The sequence below is a fragment of the Danio aesculapii genome, chromosome 17, assembly GCF_903798145.1.
Source record: "Danio aesculapii chromosome 17, fDanAes4.1, whole genome shotgun sequence".
In the NCBI taxonomy this organism is placed as follows: domain Eukaryota; kingdom Metazoa; phylum Chordata; class Actinopteri; order Cypriniformes; family Danionidae; genus Danio; species Danio aesculapii.
In genome coordinates, this window is record NC_079451.1 from 11,484,095 (window position 1) to 11,502,379 (window position 18,285).

General features: G+C 35.4%; 1 protein-coding gene across 1 annotated transcript in view; it reads right to left on the reverse strand.

Annotated features, from left to right (window-relative positions):
• ktn1 (kinectin 1) overlaps positions 1-18,285 on the reverse strand; it is a 67,535-nt gene that overhangs the window by 14,990 nt on the left and 34,260 nt on the right. The window contains 15 exon segments of the mRNA XM_056477589.1: positions 3,755-3,841; positions 6,317-6,407; positions 6,499-6,539; positions 6,651-6,720; positions 7,223-7,326; positions 8,495-8,585; positions 8,712-8,749; positions 8,858-8,926; positions 9,059-9,149; positions 11,115-11,143; positions 11,239-11,307; positions 11,397-11,487; positions 14,854-14,891; positions 14,978-15,046; positions 15,132-15,340. Of these exon segments, the coding sequence (XP_056333564.1) occupies positions 3,755-3,841; positions 6,317-6,407; positions 6,499-6,539; positions 6,651-6,720; positions 7,223-7,326; positions 8,495-8,585; positions 8,712-8,749; positions 8,858-8,926; positions 9,059-9,149; positions 11,115-11,143; positions 11,239-11,307; positions 11,397-11,487; positions 14,854-14,891; positions 14,978-15,046; positions 15,132-15,340 (1,187 nt within the window).

The window sequence follows — 18,285 nt, forward strand, 5'->3', positions numbered from 1 at the left end:
AGATCAGTAAAGCAAGTGGTGCTTCCCCACCAAAAAGTGAGATTCTAATAAATACTTAAACAAAAAAACAACACATGAGCAACTGTGCTACAAGCCATTAACCCTAAAATATTCTTAAACATACTACTACTAATAGAATAAATAAATAAATAAATAAATATATATATATATATATATATATATATATATATATATATATATATATATATATATATATATATATATATATATATATATATATATATATATAAATAAATCTCAAATGGCAAATATTTCTGTCATCAAAAGCAAACATTTGTTTCTACTTCACCACAACTTTTTAAACCTCCATCTTTAACAACACGTACAAATATGAAAACTACAGCTATAACCAAGCATTACAAGGCACCAATCAGGGAATTTATTAGAGCTGACGATGAACTGGACAACTGTAGAACACGAAGATACAAAAAAAAAAAAAAATTCAGGCGCAAACAGATTGTGCCAAACAAAACAGAAATCACTATTAGCTGTTAAAGTCACGTGTTTTCAGATTACATGCTGAAATATGAACTTAAAGGGTGTGACATAATTCCAGGCCATTTTATCACATTTGCAAATGATTGGAGAAAATTGTATCCATTGTACCAATAAAAAGGCAGAACAAATGGCAGGCATATTTAAAAGCAAATGATCCAAAATACTACTTTTAATTTTGATTTTAACAATTTTTTAATTTAGCAGTTTTTTTGGGCTTAAATATAAATATTTTTACTAAATCAGTGACAAAACTTACTTATAAAACTACAATAACAGATTATATGTTTAAATAATAACAGTTTTGTGATTTGATAATTGCACTTAACAATATCGCCTTCTAATACACAGGTTTTTGTGAATTAAAAAACACAAGATTGTTTGAAAAACAATTTATATTTTGCAAAAATAAAATAAAGTCCAGTATTTGTATTTTTTTATCTTTAAGTGAAACCGAATATCCGGAACACATGGTATATAACAAGTTTTGTAATTTTTGTCATAATATATTTAACTCCAACGCCGTCGGTATGTTGTATATTGTTTGGAAATGAAAAACCAGTTGATGTAAGAACCCAACGTCAGGCCGATATTAATGTCCGATGTCAAACCTAATATCAAGGTCTAATGATGTTATGGCTTGACATTGCGTGGACGTTACCACTAAGACGTCTATCAGACGTTGGATTTTGGTTGCCATACCTTTTATTTATTTATTTTTTAGAGGTTTTTCACCTTTAATTTGCATAGGATAGTGGCGATTATACACAGGAAAGTATTGGGAGCAGAGAGAGGGGAAGGGTCGGCAAAGGGCCTCGAGCCGGGAATCGAACTCAGGTTGCCGTGAGCACCATGATGCTATATGTCAGCGCACTTAACCACGAGACTATTGGCGCTGACTTGGTTGCCATACCTGATGAATAAATGTCAGTATTTGACTTTAATATAACAGTTTGGTTTAAGATGTTGGCTTGATGTTGGATTTTTGGTCATTTTCCAATACAACCTAAAATCAACCAAATATCAACGTCATTTGACGTCGTCATTGGACATCAAAATAACATTGTCCTTAAATCAGGGGTCTCAGACTCAAACTGGCGGGGGGCCATTTCAATGACTGACAAATCATAGGAGGGCTGTTTTAACATTCAAGTACAAGAAAAAAAGTGGAAAATCTGATTTAGATTTAGATGAAGAATGCTGGTAACCAAACAAATATGGATATAATACTGACATGAGACTTTTTTCAAAATATAAAATCAAAAAAGTCAAAGATAAAAATAAGATTTCTATTTTTTAAATATGGTGCACCAATGGCTTTTTTTCTTCGTGAGACATTTAATGCACATTAATAAAACAAGTAGGGTTATTTTGTTATTCATCAGGGTGTATTATTCCCAAAATAAAAAAAAAATTGTTGTTATAATCTTTAATCAAGACCTTTTAATCACTGCATGTCTTTAATCAATGCATGTTATCCAAATAATAACCCTTTTGAATTTTCTACAACATATTTAATCAAAACAGACCAAAAAAACTGTGCGAAAAGAAAAGAAGAGCAGTCTGCCAAACACTGAATTTGTAGATTTGTACAGCTGGACATGACTAAGAGCAGATGTCGACACAAACTTCACATGAGTAAAGATTGCAAGCTGAACTGCAGAATTACTCATAATGTAAGCAACATTAGTTATAGCTTCAGGAACATTTATAGAGCCACTACTGTAGTTACTCTTTGCTGTGATGTAGAGGTTAACTCAAGTGTCTCACTATGTTAAGATAGTTCGAACAAATCTGATGAAAGGATTTGATGCACTTCAAGTTAACATCACTCATGAATGAGCCCTATACTGGCACTGAGGAGAAAATAAACTTGAACAAAGTCGTTATTTTTGTTGTATGTGCGCAAAAACTTATTCTCATAGTTCAATAATGTTCTTATTGAACCACTGATGGCATATGGTGTGTTTTAAGGATGTTTCTGATAACTTTTTGGAATTTGAAGCGTTGCCATCTATGGAGCATGAGGGAGCTCTCGGATTTCACCTAAAATATCTTAATTTGATCGAAGATGAACGAAGGTCTCAGGGGGATTGTAAAGACATGAGGGTGAGCAATAATTGATAGAATTTTCATTTTTGGGTTAACAAAATTTTTAAAAATCCCTAAATCCCAATATAAAGTCCAAGTGAATTCACTGGAGCCTACATTTTTCATTCTCAATCCTCACAGATACTTAAATAGCGCCCATTTATCTAGAGTAACAATAGCTTGTGCAGTCATGTAAAGTTGCTATTTGAGTTGGATGTACTGTTATCACACAGACCAGCTGTTAAAAATCTGTTCATCACAGACATATAGCATGATTCACTTCACCATATCCTGTGGATTAAAAAGAAAAGGTCGACCAAGCCTTTTCTCTTCATTTAATGGTTTGTTGACTATTACGGAGCAGTTCTAAATTCAATACAGTGTAAAAACTGTATTGTTTTAAAATTTAATATCAACAAGTATAGATCATATTGAAGGCAACACTAATCATCCGACCTGTCAGGAGGAGAGAGAGATGGAGACCATAAAAGGTGCAGGAAAAGGGAATGAACAAGATGGATGTAACCTGACTAGTCTAACAAAATGTGCATCTTTGAGAAAGTCATTTCGTGTGGCTTCCCATTTAAATTTTCTTCCTGATCTCCTTTTGTCATAATCAAAACAGTTATTTGGATTGATATTTGGAGAGACAAACATTTGTGCAGAATAGTGAAAATCAGGGGGTGGTCGGCATGCTGGGAAAGAGGAAATTAAGAAAGGGCAAATCACTAATGAATGATCAAATGACACAATGGACATAAACTAAATGCTAATTTAAAAAGAACAAAGGAATCAAATAAAATAAAAATAGCCGCAGACTCATTTCACTGGTCTTGTTTAAACTTAAAAACATTCAAGACATTTTTTTTCTTTTTAATAAAACAAACAGCAAGCTTCGGCCAAAATATACAGGCAAATTTAAAGCACATTCGTTTGCAAGTTTGAAGCTGCTGAGTGTTCTCAGCATTTAACACAGCACATTGGTAGCATGCAGCCAAGCTGTTGAGAGTTATGAAATGAGTATGCAGCCGTTCATGAGGAAGTTAAGGAGGAATGAGAACTTCACTGGTCAATAAATGGCAGAGGCTTATTGGAGATGCTTTGATTTGACTCTAGAGTGAAGTAGTTTGGGAGTTGTGGTGCGAACCTTGGCGCTCTTGGTGAGTTTTCCCTGAAGTATGGTCTCGGTGGCTGACAGCGCCTCCATAGCGCTCCAGTTTTTCTCCCGTAGCTCCTAGTTAGTTTCAGAGAAACACCACTTTCAGTTCAGCCTACACTCCCGCCAAACAAATGACTGTCCCATTCATTTTGGCATGAATTAAGTCCAAGGTGCAGCCTTCCATGTACCGCTGTTTTACATCAATATTTTGGCTAAAAGAAACACCCCTATCATTTTCAGGGTTTGTCATTTGTGTGTAAAACATTTAAAAAGTTTGCAATCAAAAGAACAAAACCATCCAGGAATCCAAGAATTATAAAAAATGGAAAAATTAAAATGCATCATGAAAAGTGTTCAGCTAAAAAGCGGCGGAGCAAACAAAGGAAACCAATTCCATCATAGCAAATTTAAAATGAACAAATAAAATAAAATGCATTCATAAACTATGATGAGTACACACAAAAACATCTAAACCAGCGGTTCTCAACCTTTCCCACTCAATTGACCACAACAATTCTTTTAAGAGCATGACAATAATTATAATATATTCTCATGAATGTATAAAAAGGTTTTCAAATTTGAAGTCTTTTCATTTAAAGTTAGTAATCTAACCTTATTTTAATACTTAGTTGTTTTAAATTAAATCATTGTCTTGATTTCACCTTAAGGCCAGTTTATACTTCTGCGTCAAGTGCATTTGGTAGGTCTGGTGTAGCCTTCACACAGTTGCATAGCTTTCTGCATAAGATGAAGCGCACCTCTCAAAATATGCAACAACACAATGCGATGACTCGGGGCACAAGATCTATGATTGGTCAGTTTGGTAGCATTGACAAGTATAGGTGGGGTCGAGACCTGTGGGATTGGAGTGAGGCCGGTGCCACAGGTGTTGAGTCCCATATAAAGGAACTCAAGATGGATACTTTTGTTTTGTTTACTTTCTGACTAAAGCTGTTGAGCGTTCAGTGGTTCCTGCATCTTCCTTGATTGAGTGCGAATTTGAGCTACTTTTAAAGTTGCATCTCAGATATTTCTGACAAAAGCCCAAAACACTGCCAAAGAAATTTGATGGTAGAACAAAGAAATCCCACTGCCGACTAGTGTTTCGAAAGTGTGATTGAAGAGCAGCACGATCAGAATACAAAAGTATACATACTTAAAACAGCATCAGCTACAAGCAATATATGCACCGTAAGGTACAGGGATCACTCGACGCAGAAGTATAACTCAGGCTCAAGTTTGCTACTACGACCCTCTGGTTGAGATCCACTGATTGAAATGCACCATACAAATCCAGCTAAAAATCTTCTTTGATGTTCTACTGAAAAAAGTCCCCCATTATTTGATGAAATTAGTAAATAAACCATCGCATTAATTTACATACTAGTCCACCTTTGATCCAGAAAATGACACTAAATCTCTTTGCAAGTCATAATTATCCCTGAGTCTAAAGCATAGTTCACACTACATGACTTAAGACATTGGAAGCATTCTGTTCAGACTCCATAACTTGTTTTTATGTCTTTAAATCACTATGGTACGTTACACTACATTAAGGATCCACAAAAGGAGGGTCACACACTAACAGGTTATGCAACTGTCACCCAACAACTGTCCAGCCCCTTAAACCACAGCCAATGAAATGTAGATGACATCACTGACACCGTTTTAAATCTCTCTGAAAGTGTTCAAGGGAGTGTTTGAAAGCCTTGTCAATCAGCTGATCTGTCAGTAAATTGTACTTCGGCAAAATTCAGCTGATAGATATGACTTTAATACACTCAAACAAATTATTTTGCTGCTTGTGCAAACTACTGATTTTAAACGAGTTGAATCAACAAAATTCCTGAGTTTTTTTTTTAACTACTTTATTGTTATGAGTTCAATTCACTTACACAAATTTGTAAAAACAATTAAGTTAACTAAATCGATTTGAGTTGGGACAACATGAACGAATTGTGTGGAACCCAGCATTTTTCACAGTATAAATGCAGGATGAGGCGAGTGCATTGATGACCATTCTGGCCAATCACAGACACTGATGTTTATTAATATGATATTAATCAAAGACATTGAGCTTGTAAACACAACAGCCAGTTAGCCTATAACTTACTCTCTCATTGGATGTAGCTTGTCGCTACATCTGATCCCACGTGAGGTCAAGTCAAGGAATATTTAGATATTGGATGCTAGATGCTTGGATGCATGCTAGATATTGGATTTTTGTCAGTGAGCCTCTTTGATGCGTAGTTCACACAAAGACAAGCACTTACAAATTTTTCCACGATTATAGCCCAATCTGTCGGCGAGCTCGTTAACTTGCAAATCAAGGTTAAAATCCTATAGTGTGAACTAGGCATTAAACACTCAAAATATCCAAGAACGTTTGTAAGGGATTTACTTCTCACAGGTTCACAGACACACAGCATGTGGTCAGGTTTTATATTCTCTTCAGGATGTGCACTAGACAAGAAAAGCTAAAGCTTGTATGCTACCCACTCTTTTACAGAAGCTGCTAGGCAATAACACGTTCAACTTCTTTCAACTTACATTGTTCTTCTTCCGATGAAGCTCCACAGATTCCCTCAACTCAAGGAGCTCTTCCTGAACCTCAAATAACCGCTTTTCCTTCTCTGCCAGCCTGAGGACAGATTTGTATATTATGTGAGGATATTATACTGGAAGGTGTTTGAGATCAACACAAACTGTAAATTAAAGAAGGTGATTCTTACGCTGTTAATAATTCCTGACTGGGAGCTGCTGAAACGGTTTGCTTTGGGAAAAGGGAGACATAAATGGCTGCATCAATGTAAAGTAAACCTAAAGTTTAGCATTAGTAGGTTGTTGTTTTTTTCTATGATTTCAGTTTCTTAAGCACTCTTACCTGCTTCTGTTGCATTTCTTTCTCCAATTCTCTCTGGAGTCTTTCAACATCCTGATCTTTGGCTGTTAACCTATGACATACAGATGCATCACTGAACTGCAGATTTTATAAAGTTTCATACGACAATTTATCTTCAATTTACTGAATTAAGCTATAAAATAATACTTGTACAATACAACAAATTCGCTGTGTTACAACCTAAATTGACTAACATGACTTAGTTTCCACCATCTTAAATTAGTTTGAAAATCTGTTGTTTTGAACTCTCCACAGATCGTTCGTCCAATTTCCACCAAATTTGGCTCAGACCATGGTGCCAAAAGGTCAAATGATCACTACCTGATGTTTATTTGTGCTTTGTAAACTACATAAAACATAATTGCAATATCATTGAGAGTTTTTTCAGTTAATGTCCGTCTCTACCTTTGTATTCCGATTATATGGCTAAATTAATGGCATGAATCCCATGGACTGGACAAGAATAATAGTGCTTTAAAAAAAGATTTTGCTCTGTATTTTCCCTCTGCAATTGACTGACAAGTAAAATGGCACATAAATAGAGAAAAACATACTGAGCGTGAAGTCCCTGGAGTTTAGCCCTCAAGTCTGAGTTTGACTCCTGAGTTTTCAGATGGGCAAGTTCAGCGGTTAAAACCTCCACCTGCTGCTGTAGATCCTGTGGACACACACACACACACACACACGCACCAGTCTTTAACACATCATGTTAATGGATGAGCAAACAACATCAAAGATCAGTGGTTTTCAACCTGAGGGCCATAAAGGAATTCCAGGGCAGCCGCCAGCTATTCTTAATAGAAAAATATAAATTTGTGTAGTCATATATGTAGTCATAATTTGATGTATAATTAAATAAAAAGAAATAAGTTATAGAATGTTACTATGAGTTAACCATTCAGTTTTGCTGATTGGTTTAATATCAAGCAGCTAATTTAAAACATATTTATTGCTGAACACATGGCTGTCAACGGGTCTAGTGTTCCAGCTCTCTGCTGGTTTTAACTGCCCCTCTGACATAAACTGATTTTCCACTATCAGGCCGAACGGTTCTGTTTGCTTAACCATTTAATTCCATGCTTATATGCTTTCATCAGCATGAAACAGTTTAATTTTCTACTGCAGTGCTGATAACAAATCTCTTTGGAGTGCAATGCGCCAGTCGTTGCCCTGTTGTCAGGTTGCCAGGTTTTCTGACCATGACTAGAATCCAGGCCTTTAACGATTTGTATTCGTGCTGTGCTGTTCCAGGATGGACAATTGGAACTATACCTGACTGTTCTTAGAATCATTCAGCACAATAATGGAAAAGCAAGAGACTCGCAGAACCTGATTTGATAAGCAAACTGTGGTGCAGCCGATAAGATGTTTGCAGATTGTGGATGCCTAAAATTACCTCCCACAAAATGGATACATGTTAAAATAAGTTTTCATGAATTGGTAAAAAGAGGGTAAATTGGTTTTATCTAACAAACAGAACACATTATTAAGGCTCTTTCTCTTGGAAAAGCGGCAAGTGATGCAATCACCACACACAGGTGTCTCTTTCTACATGGTGAAAAAATAGACATTGCTGGATATAGACCTAGACAAAACTTCAATATTGCAGGAAAAATCGGGCTTGGTGATCTGTTATGTACATTTAATGTTTATTCAAATCATTAGCAGCTTATTTAATACAGATTGTAAGTTAACAACCCACCACAAATAGCAGGTGGGCCATAGAAACATGCATTTTTTAGTTTGGGCTGTGAGTTAAAGATTGGGAACCACTGATCTAGAACAATGGAATATCTAAATGAGCAGTACATACAGAACACACTCACCTCCACTACCTTCTTTCTTTCAGACTCTTTGTTCACTGCTAACTGCAAACTTCCCTCAACCGATCGGATTTGTTCATCCTTTTTTTGAATCCTGCCAAAGTTAAAACAATTTTTCACACATTCTGCCTCTATTTTGTGCTGCTTTTCCTACATCAGCAAATGGCATTATTGTATAACTCGACAAACAAAAATCTCTTGATATGATTGCGCAACTTACTTTAGCTGTAGATCTTCTAATGCTTTTTCTGACGCCGTCTGGGGGAAAAAAATGTAGTGGAAGAAATAAGGAAGAACGTGAGTGGGCAGCTTTTGGCAGGCATTAAATTTCTCTGCTCTACATATTACATCTTTGTTCTGTTCTACCTGTTCTGTTGTCTGTTTCTGTACTGCTTCTAGCTGCTGTTTCAAACCTTCACACTCATTTCTTACCACCTGTTTAAAAACCAAATAAAATCTTAAATTATACATTAAACACACCTATAAATACAGTACACATACATAAATATATACAAATTCATGCAGACATGTAAAAAAATCAAGTTAATATAAGACTGTCTTGTTCACCTTCAGTTCATCTTCCTTATTGGCCACCTGAATGAGGCTGGTCTCCAGCAAGTTCTCCACCGTTCTAGTCTTCTCATCTCGTATTTGAAGACTACAGATACATAATACAACAATGGATAAATCAAAAAGGAGATGCAAACAATAGTGAACAACATTTGAAGTGGACAAAAACTTTTAAAGTTGTCCTAAAAAAAGTGTTGAATAAAAGACGCCTCTCATATGGAGAATGAAGTCACATGCATTGCACAGGTGCGAGTTTTTCACAGACCTCAACAGAGTGTCAAAATCTTGATGGTTTTGTGGGTCTTGTCTATCCAAACTGATCTTTATTTTGTATTTTCTATTGGATTCAAGTCAGGTGATTGGGTGGGCCATTCTACAGCCTGATTTTCTTTCTCTGAAACCATTCAAGGGTTTCCTCAGCTGTGTTTTGGATCATTGTCCTGCTGAAATGTCTACTCTGGTTTCATCTTCATTATTCTAATTAATGTAGATGTTGAACTGAAACAACTAATATTAATGTACGCTGACGAAGGGCAGAGGGTTGCTGAAGAACTACTGAGAGGTTTCAGCTGCTCTCTGGGCTTTCACTGCTTTTCTACACCTCCCTTTCTTCATGGGTTCAATGCTTTTTTGTGCGGCATTTCATTTTATTACACATAACTTAATTTGTTAGATTTGTTTTCTTTGCATATATGGAATTTGTTGGTTGTCATCAACATCTGGTGAAACTTTCAAGTCAACAACACATTTAGAAATATGTTTTCTGAGAAAAATGCTGATTTGTTGAATACTTTTTCCCCCACTGTATATATTTTTATTATAATGACATACAGAATCAATAATTATTTTATTATTTATTTATTCATTCCATGACAATATTTTTTATCCACTTCTTATATTAAGCTAAAAAAATACATAAATAACAATAATCACTGCTGAGTTATACCTCGTATTTGGTATTTTTTGGTAAATATTTTTTACAAATGTATCTATACTAAAACGCAAAACTAAAATTTTAAGTGCTAATGTCCTATTGCATTCTATTTTACTTTTACTGTAAATATTATGTAATTATTTTGTTCGTTTTTGCAAGTGTAACAAATTAATAAGAATAGAAAACATTTATCAGTTCTCCAGCCATTTTTTTCTAACATAGAGGGATAAGCTTTAGAATCTACTAAAAATAACTTTTAGTAAGATATTTGTGAGACAGACAACTTTTCAGTTTAATCTGTTTTGAGGATTTCATTTAAAAGGATCACTGATATTGAATTTGATCTATTGATACAAAAAATAATGTTCACGATTTATAAACAAAATATATAGTATATATGTATATAAAAGTATAAAAATGTAAAACAACACTTAATTAGTATTTTTGAGCTTCACTGTGATCATTAAATGGGAGTCTTTTAATATGTTGTCATGTGATTCTTGCTTAGTGGCAGCCTTCAGAGCAAAATCACAGTAAAATATATAAACACATATCTTTTAAATATAGCCAAACAAGAATAAAAAGGTCACATTTATTCAAAATTTATGGGGAAAAACTAAATCAAGCTGTATTAACACTTTAAAATTATAACGCTTTATGAAAGTCTTGTTTCTTTTAATTAGGCTGAGAGAAAAAAAATCTGCTTTTTAATATTATTTTGAACAATTTTAAGAACATTATTAGCCCCCTTAAGAATTTTTTTATTTGCTACAGAATAAACCACTGTTGTCCAGTGACTTACCTAATTATCCTAACCTTAACCTAATTAAGCCTTTAAATTGCACTTTAAGCTGAATACTACTAGTATCTTTTAGAATAACTAGAAAGATTATGTACTGTCATCATGACAAAGACAAATCAGTTATTAAGACTGTTCTGTTTAGAAATGTGTTGAAAAGCTCTTTTCTGTGCTACAGGAGGGCTAATTATTTCAACTTCAACTCTATATATATATATATATATATATATATATATATATATATATATATATATATATATATATATATATATATATATATATATATATATATATATTCCTCAAATGCTTAAAGCACTCACCTCTGCTGAAGTTGATCCACAGATACAACCTGTGGAGAAAGAAAAAAAAAAAAAAACACAAACCTTGGCGTGAGTTACTATTTACATTCCATGAATAACTACAGGAAAGCAACTAAAATGTTACCTTCTCAGAAATCTGTGCCTGCAGATTCTGGAGCTCAGCCTTCAGTGTGTGGTTCTCATTGTGCATGGCCTGCAGAGGGCAGAAATAACCACAAGTTCATTATAATGTCAAGCTTCAGTGTGAGTGAAGTGATCTAGTGCGATGCTGGAGACACTCGCCTGCATGTTGGTCTCCCTGCTGGCGCCGCTGCTCCGCTCAGCATTGAGGGAATCTTCTAGACTCTTCCTCTGCAGCTCTTTCTCAGCCAGACTAAAGAGACACGCATAAAAGATAAGGTGGAGCTGAAGTCAATATGATTAGCCCTGCTGAGAATTTCTTTTTCTAATATTTCACAAATGATGTTTAACAGAGCAAGGAATTTTTTCATTTAATGAATTTCATTTAATATTTTTTCTTCTGGATAAAGTCTTCGGCTAGAATAAAAGCAGTTTTTAATTTTTTTTACTACCATTTTAGGGTCAATATTATTAGCCCCCTTAAGCAATATTTGTCTACAGAACAAACCATCATTATACAATGACTTGCCTAATTACTCTAACCCTAAAGGGAGTCAAACAAGTCTGGAACAAGCGAAGAGAAAGTAAATGATGGCAGTTTTCATTTTTGGGTGAACTATCCCTTTAATACACTTAGGTGAAAATAGAAAGTTTATTAAGACAATCAAAAGTCAGTTTGTAAGCTTAATAATCATCATATTAGTATGATTTCTAAAGGATCATGTGAAACTGAAGACGGGAGTAATGACTGCTGTGAAATCACAGAAATAAATGGTAAATGTAATTCACCTAGGAAAAAAAAATGTTAAGAGGGAACAATATTTAGGATTTCTGCAGATTTCGTAATGTCAAATTTAAGACTTTTTAAGACCTTTTTAAGACCATTAAGTATTAAATTTAGGACCTTTATCACAATATCAAAAACAAGCATACACAAAGATAAAATGCAAAAAAAATTAAATAAAAATCACAAAATCAGTGTCAAAATATATTTGCAATACTGAAAAAGCACTAAAGTTACAACATGTTAAGACAATAATAGAAATGTACTATGCACTTTTCTTCAAGGTAACATGTTCATTAGTGGATTTCCAGTCAAGAAATATTTAACTTCATGAAAAAACAATACAGATACGTCACTAGGAATTGAGTTTACTGCTTTTCTTCATCGTGATTTTTAAAAAACAGTTTGATTGTGTGTTTTGCATGCTAATTTGTTCTCATTAATGTGTAAATTGAGCACAAAGACAAACAGTCAATGTCAGGATTTTTTAAAAATAATAACTTGCATTTGTTTTCTACCAAAGTCTATCATATAAAATTAGAAATGATCTTGGAACATGGTGTGTGTCACATGGGACTATTTGATTTGCGTCATTTTGAAAAGCGTAATGTAGCTCCCTATTCGCTGCCACTGCATTCCTTTACTCTTGTAAACATCCTTCTGAGTTACAAAAAAGGAAGAGTTGCTTAAGGCAGTAAAATAACATAACACCAGGGTGAGTAAACAATGATCAGCTTCGTTTTTATTTAAAGCAATAACTGGCATGCCATAAATGATGTAATGAATGCTGCTAACCCACTGAGTGTTATTGCCATCCAAACTGAAATGTATTCATCTAAATAATATATTTATTTTAAGTGTAATGCCATGCCAGTGGCTGAGGCAAAAACAGTTACATTTCATCATTTAAACAGTATTATTATCATTTAAACATTTTACCTTTATTGGATAGCAAAGTAGAGAGTATTGACAGGAAAGCATGGGGAGCAGAGAGAAAGGGAAAGGATCGGCATAGGACCGCGAGGCGGGAATCGAACTCGGGTCGCCGCGAGCACCGGAGTGCATGTGTCGACACACTAACCACTACACCACTGGTGCCGACCATTTCAGTCTTCATACAATCGGTCTTTCTTCCCGTATACATATAAAAATAAATAAATAAATAACAATAGTAAACAAAATTAGTATTACAAATCCTGACCAACAATGGTTAATGTTAATATTATTCCTGGAGAACCAATAAAAAAAAATGTCCATTCAAACATTTTCTGAATAAAATCTTTGGTTTATCTGAAAAATGGACTTCTTATTTAAATGTGTTTTATCAAAATTGATCAATATTAAGTAGAATCTACTAAATGTAGCTTCAAACTGTTTAAGTAATATGTATTTTTTTTCTATTCTATTGCTGTTTGGTTGACTGTCACGCAACTGCATCACACAATAGTAGTTTACGCTATGGGTTCCCACTTAAAGCCAAAAATCTAATTTCTTATTTATTTCCCTTATTCGTTTGACATAATATTAAATGAATACACTAAATAACATAATACTACAATGTTTTGGTAACACTATGTAATAATGGTCCATTAGTTAATGTATTTCCTAACATTAATATGAATAATCTTTTATTAAGCATTTATTAATAATCGTTCAATTAATTAATGCACTGCAAGTTAACATGAACTAATGTTATTTACTTAAATAACAAAGGCCCAATCCCAATTCTATTTTTGTACCCCACCCCTTCACCCTTGAAACGGAGTGTGAAGGGGAAGTGCTTCAAATTTTCCCCTAAGAAATGGGACATACCAGACACTGTAAAAAGGTCATTCCCAGCCATTAGACTTTTCTGACAGGATATTAGAGTCATAGAGTGACAGTTGTGAAAGTATGTTGTGGGACTACTATACGGGAGTTATTATTAGGGATTACAGATAGCGAAATTTAGCTGTTTTTATGGTTTTATTTTTAAAAAGCATAATGGTAAAACACGAATGCCGTAATTAATGTAATGAAACGTATGATTGTTGTGTAAAAATCCTTAATAAATGTAAAAAACTGTGTGTGCATTTGTGTGCAGTAATGTTGCTGTTGTAGATGGTGTATTCAGGAAAATTTTCGCACCCCTTACTTTCTAGTGAAGTCCTGAAAAATCTCTGTTTTAAGGGCTATCTAGCCCCTCTCCTTAGCCCCACACCTTCAAGCTAAAGAGAATTGGGACACCCCTACTCCTTCAAGTAAATGGGTAGGGCACAAAACAAGGGGTAGGGCTAAGGGGTAGAATTGGGATTGGGCCTAATTGTTTGTTCATTAGTAAATACATTAAGATTAACTAATGGACCATTAGTGTAACCAATGTTTTTAGCTTGAATATCATTTTGCAATACTTCAATAGCGAATAACAATAGATGATAATAATTTACCTTAGATTTTAAAGAATTACAAAGATTACAGTTTCTGAAGTGCTCCCTCTCCCATAATTAACAGTTAGACAGCAAATTTACTTAACATAATAAAAAATTGTGTTGTTTAATTAGTGTTTTTGTTTTGGTTTCTTTGCTACAGAAATTAGTACCAAGAACTGTGTAATTTCACTGTTATTGCTAAAGAATACAGAAATGTTGGCACCTAAATAACCCTTAGTTTCAACAGAGGTTTCAACACTTATCAACAAACAGATTTACATTTTCAATATTTCCTGCTGCAGTTCCTCTGTTACGCGTGGTCAGTTTGAACATGGTTACCTCACTGACAACTATATATGCAATGTAAAACAGGCCTTACTGTTTCACACAGAAAAATTGAAACAAGAACACTGTGCAGATGACTTACAGTTTTTGAAGCTCCTCAAAATGTGATACTGTCGTAGCCTAAAAGGAAGAACAAAAATACTTAAATTAATGTCCACCAACAAGCAGAGGCAGATTCACCCGCATCTACCAGCCCACACACATACCTGAGTGTTGAGTTGAGTCTGAAGATTATCAATCTGAACCTTCAGTGTTTTGTTTTCGTTTAGAAGATCCTGTAAAAGGCGACATAATGTGACGATCAGCAGTGATATAACTAGAGAATGGGCTTCTGTAGTGTATAGTGTCTAAAAGAGGCACCTGGACTTTCTCCTGTAGCTGGTCATCGGGCTGCATGGAGCGCTGCGAGGCCTCTAGCAGCTGCCGAACCTGCTGTTCCAGCTGCAAAACCTTCTGCTGCTCCTGATCCTTGAACATCAGCGTGTCCTTCAGGCTGCTGTGGAGACTCTGGATCTCCTTGTTCTTACTGGTTATCTCGCTCTCCGCTACCATCACCTGATTCTGCAGCTCTAGAATAGACAGTGAAGAAACAGGTTAAGCGGTGGTGCTACACTTCTGAGGGCACTTTTGCTCAGTGGCTCCTGTCAAAAGCGGCGTTTACATCCAATGATGCAAACTAGATTTATGCGTAAAACTGGAATAATAGCATAAAACATTTGCGAAAAAAGCATTGTTTCGTTTAATGCATCAAAGAATTTTTGTAAAATCCATCAAGATCAAAAAGAAAAATGGAATATGCTGTGGTAGCAGCAGCTACCGTGGGCCTTTTTTCTTACATAATAAGAAAAATTATGTGAGCCTCATAAGACGAAACTAGGAAAAACTAAATGAAACAAACGTACTGTGGCTTTTGTCCATATATGTTGTATTTTGCATTTTGATGAGCTTACAAACTGATGGCGTATGAAGTTGTTGCATAGCAGTGCATAAACAATAATTTTCTACTTCTACTTTTCTGCATCATTTTCTACTTTTATTGTCTCTTTGAACCTCTCTGATGTCATTGATATCTCTTCTCCGTCTATGATACTATCTAACTATAACTCTATAATTTCTGAAATCCTGCAGAAGCATGTTCCTATTAAGACCAGATATGTCCCCACCACTCACTCTTCTCCTTGGTATACCCCTGAGCTCCGTACTCTTAAGGCCACTGGCAGACGGCTTGAATGTCTCTATAGAAGAACCGGTCTTACTGTTCATTATTTGGCTTTTCATGATCATCTTAAATCATATAAATCTGCTCTCACCTCAGCTCGCTTTAAATTTGTCTCTGCTACAATTAATAAATCAAGCAATAGGCATTATTTAATTTGATAAATAAACTAACTAACCCCCCACCTCAGAATGCCTTAGCCTCAACTGAGTTTTGCTGCTCCTTTTTGGATTATTTGCTCGATAAGACTAATGCCTTCCACCAATGTTTCCCTACTGATACAGAGCTCAGCCATCCATCAGATCTTTCCAGTCAGTCTCTGTCTTGCTTTTCACTGACGACCCCTGATTCTGTACCTAAGCTAATATTGAAATCCAGCTCATCATCATGTCACCTTGATCCTGCTCCTACTTCTCTTCTGAAACTCTGCCACTCTTGTCATCTCCATGCCTATCTCTCACTTTATCAATGCATTGCTTACCCACGCTTCATTTCCTCAGCCACTAAAACACACTAAAACATGGGTGCCATCACACCCGTGCTTAAGAAACCCAACCTTGACCCCTTAATTCTATCAAATTATCTTCCAATCTCCAATCTACCTTTTATATCTAAATTACTGGAAAGTACTGTTGCTGCCCAACTCCAGTCTTTTCTAGTTGATAATAATCTCTGACCCTTTTCAATCTGGTTTTCGCCCCCTCCATAGTACTGAAACTGCACTTGTAAAGATAGTGAATGATCTACTGCTTTCTGGTGATTCTAGCTCCTTGTCTATATTACTGCTACTTGATTTCAGCTCTGCCTTCGATATGGTCTCTCGTGATTTACTTCTCACGTCTTTTTGATCTGGGTATTTCTGGTACTGCTCTTTCTTGGTTTTCTTCATATCTCTCAAATAGACAATTGTTCATCTCTGTTAAGGATTTGCGGTCACCCACTGTCCCCCTAAAGTGAGGTGTTCCCCAGGGATCTGTTCTGGGCCAACTACTATTCTCAATATACCTTATCCTTTCCTTGGTCTGATTTTACAACGTCATGGTCTAAACCATCACTTTCATGCAGACGATATTTAACTTTACTCTGTCTGTACACCTACTTCATCTGCCCAAAATGATAAAATCTCTGCTTTGTGTGAAGGACATTAATGATTGGCCTAAATTAAATTCTTTGAAACTCAACATAGACAAAACTGAGATCATTTTTATTGGCACCCCAGCGCTTACCAGCAATATTCCGACTAGTTTCTCCTGTGAGACTTCTAGCTCTCACATTAAAACATCTACTTCTGTCAAAAATTAAAAATAGACTCCACACTCTCCTTTCAGCCTCACATTAAATCTGCATTGTTTCATTTACGTCGCATTGCCCAACTACATCCCTTCATCAGTAGCAAGGATGCTGAGACTGTCATCCATGCATTTGTCTCTTCAAGCATTGACTACTGTAATGCCCTTTTCATTGGTCTGCCTGCCAGCCAGCCTCATCTCCAGATTACAATAAATTCAAAACTCTGCGGCTAGAATACTCACTCATACCAAACGTTCTGCTCATATAACCCCAATCTGGTATAACCTCCATTGGCTCTGTTGCATACCGCATTAAATTCTAAATTCTCCTCCTTGCATTTAGATCTTTAAATGGCCTAGCTCCTTCTTATCTTTGGAACATGCTTGTCCTCTACACCTCTACTCGCTCATTACGTTCCACTGACTCTGGCCTTCTCGCTGTCCCTCGATACCGCCTCTCTTCAATGGGGGGCAGATCATTTAGTGTTATTGTACCCAAACTCTGGAACTCTCCACCACACTTACTCTGTTCTGTTAATAATATCTCAGAATTTAAATCTTTACTTAAAACTCACTTATTTTCTGAATGCTTGAGAGTTGCATCTGACAAACTGACCACTTTATTTGATCCACCTGCACTCTGCTCATTTGTCTCTTAGGTCTTGTTTTTGTATTTCCAGTTTGTTATATTTGACTTCCTGTATGTTTGTGTACCTAATGCGGTCTCTACATTTATCTGCTTGTACTATCTCTTTTTGTCGCATTCTTTGTAAAGTGTCCTTGAGCTCTGGAAAGGCGCTACATAATTAAAATTCATTATTATTATTAATAATCTGTGTCTCCTGTTTTCAAAATAAAAGCCCAATATACAGAGTAAATTTAATCTAAACTTAGATAAACTTCAACTATGTTGTGGCGTATTAACCGCAGCCTGGGGCATGCATATTAATGATCCCAGAGCAACATTCTAGTATTGGTCTGTGTTTTGACTGCTGACTTGATGATGAGG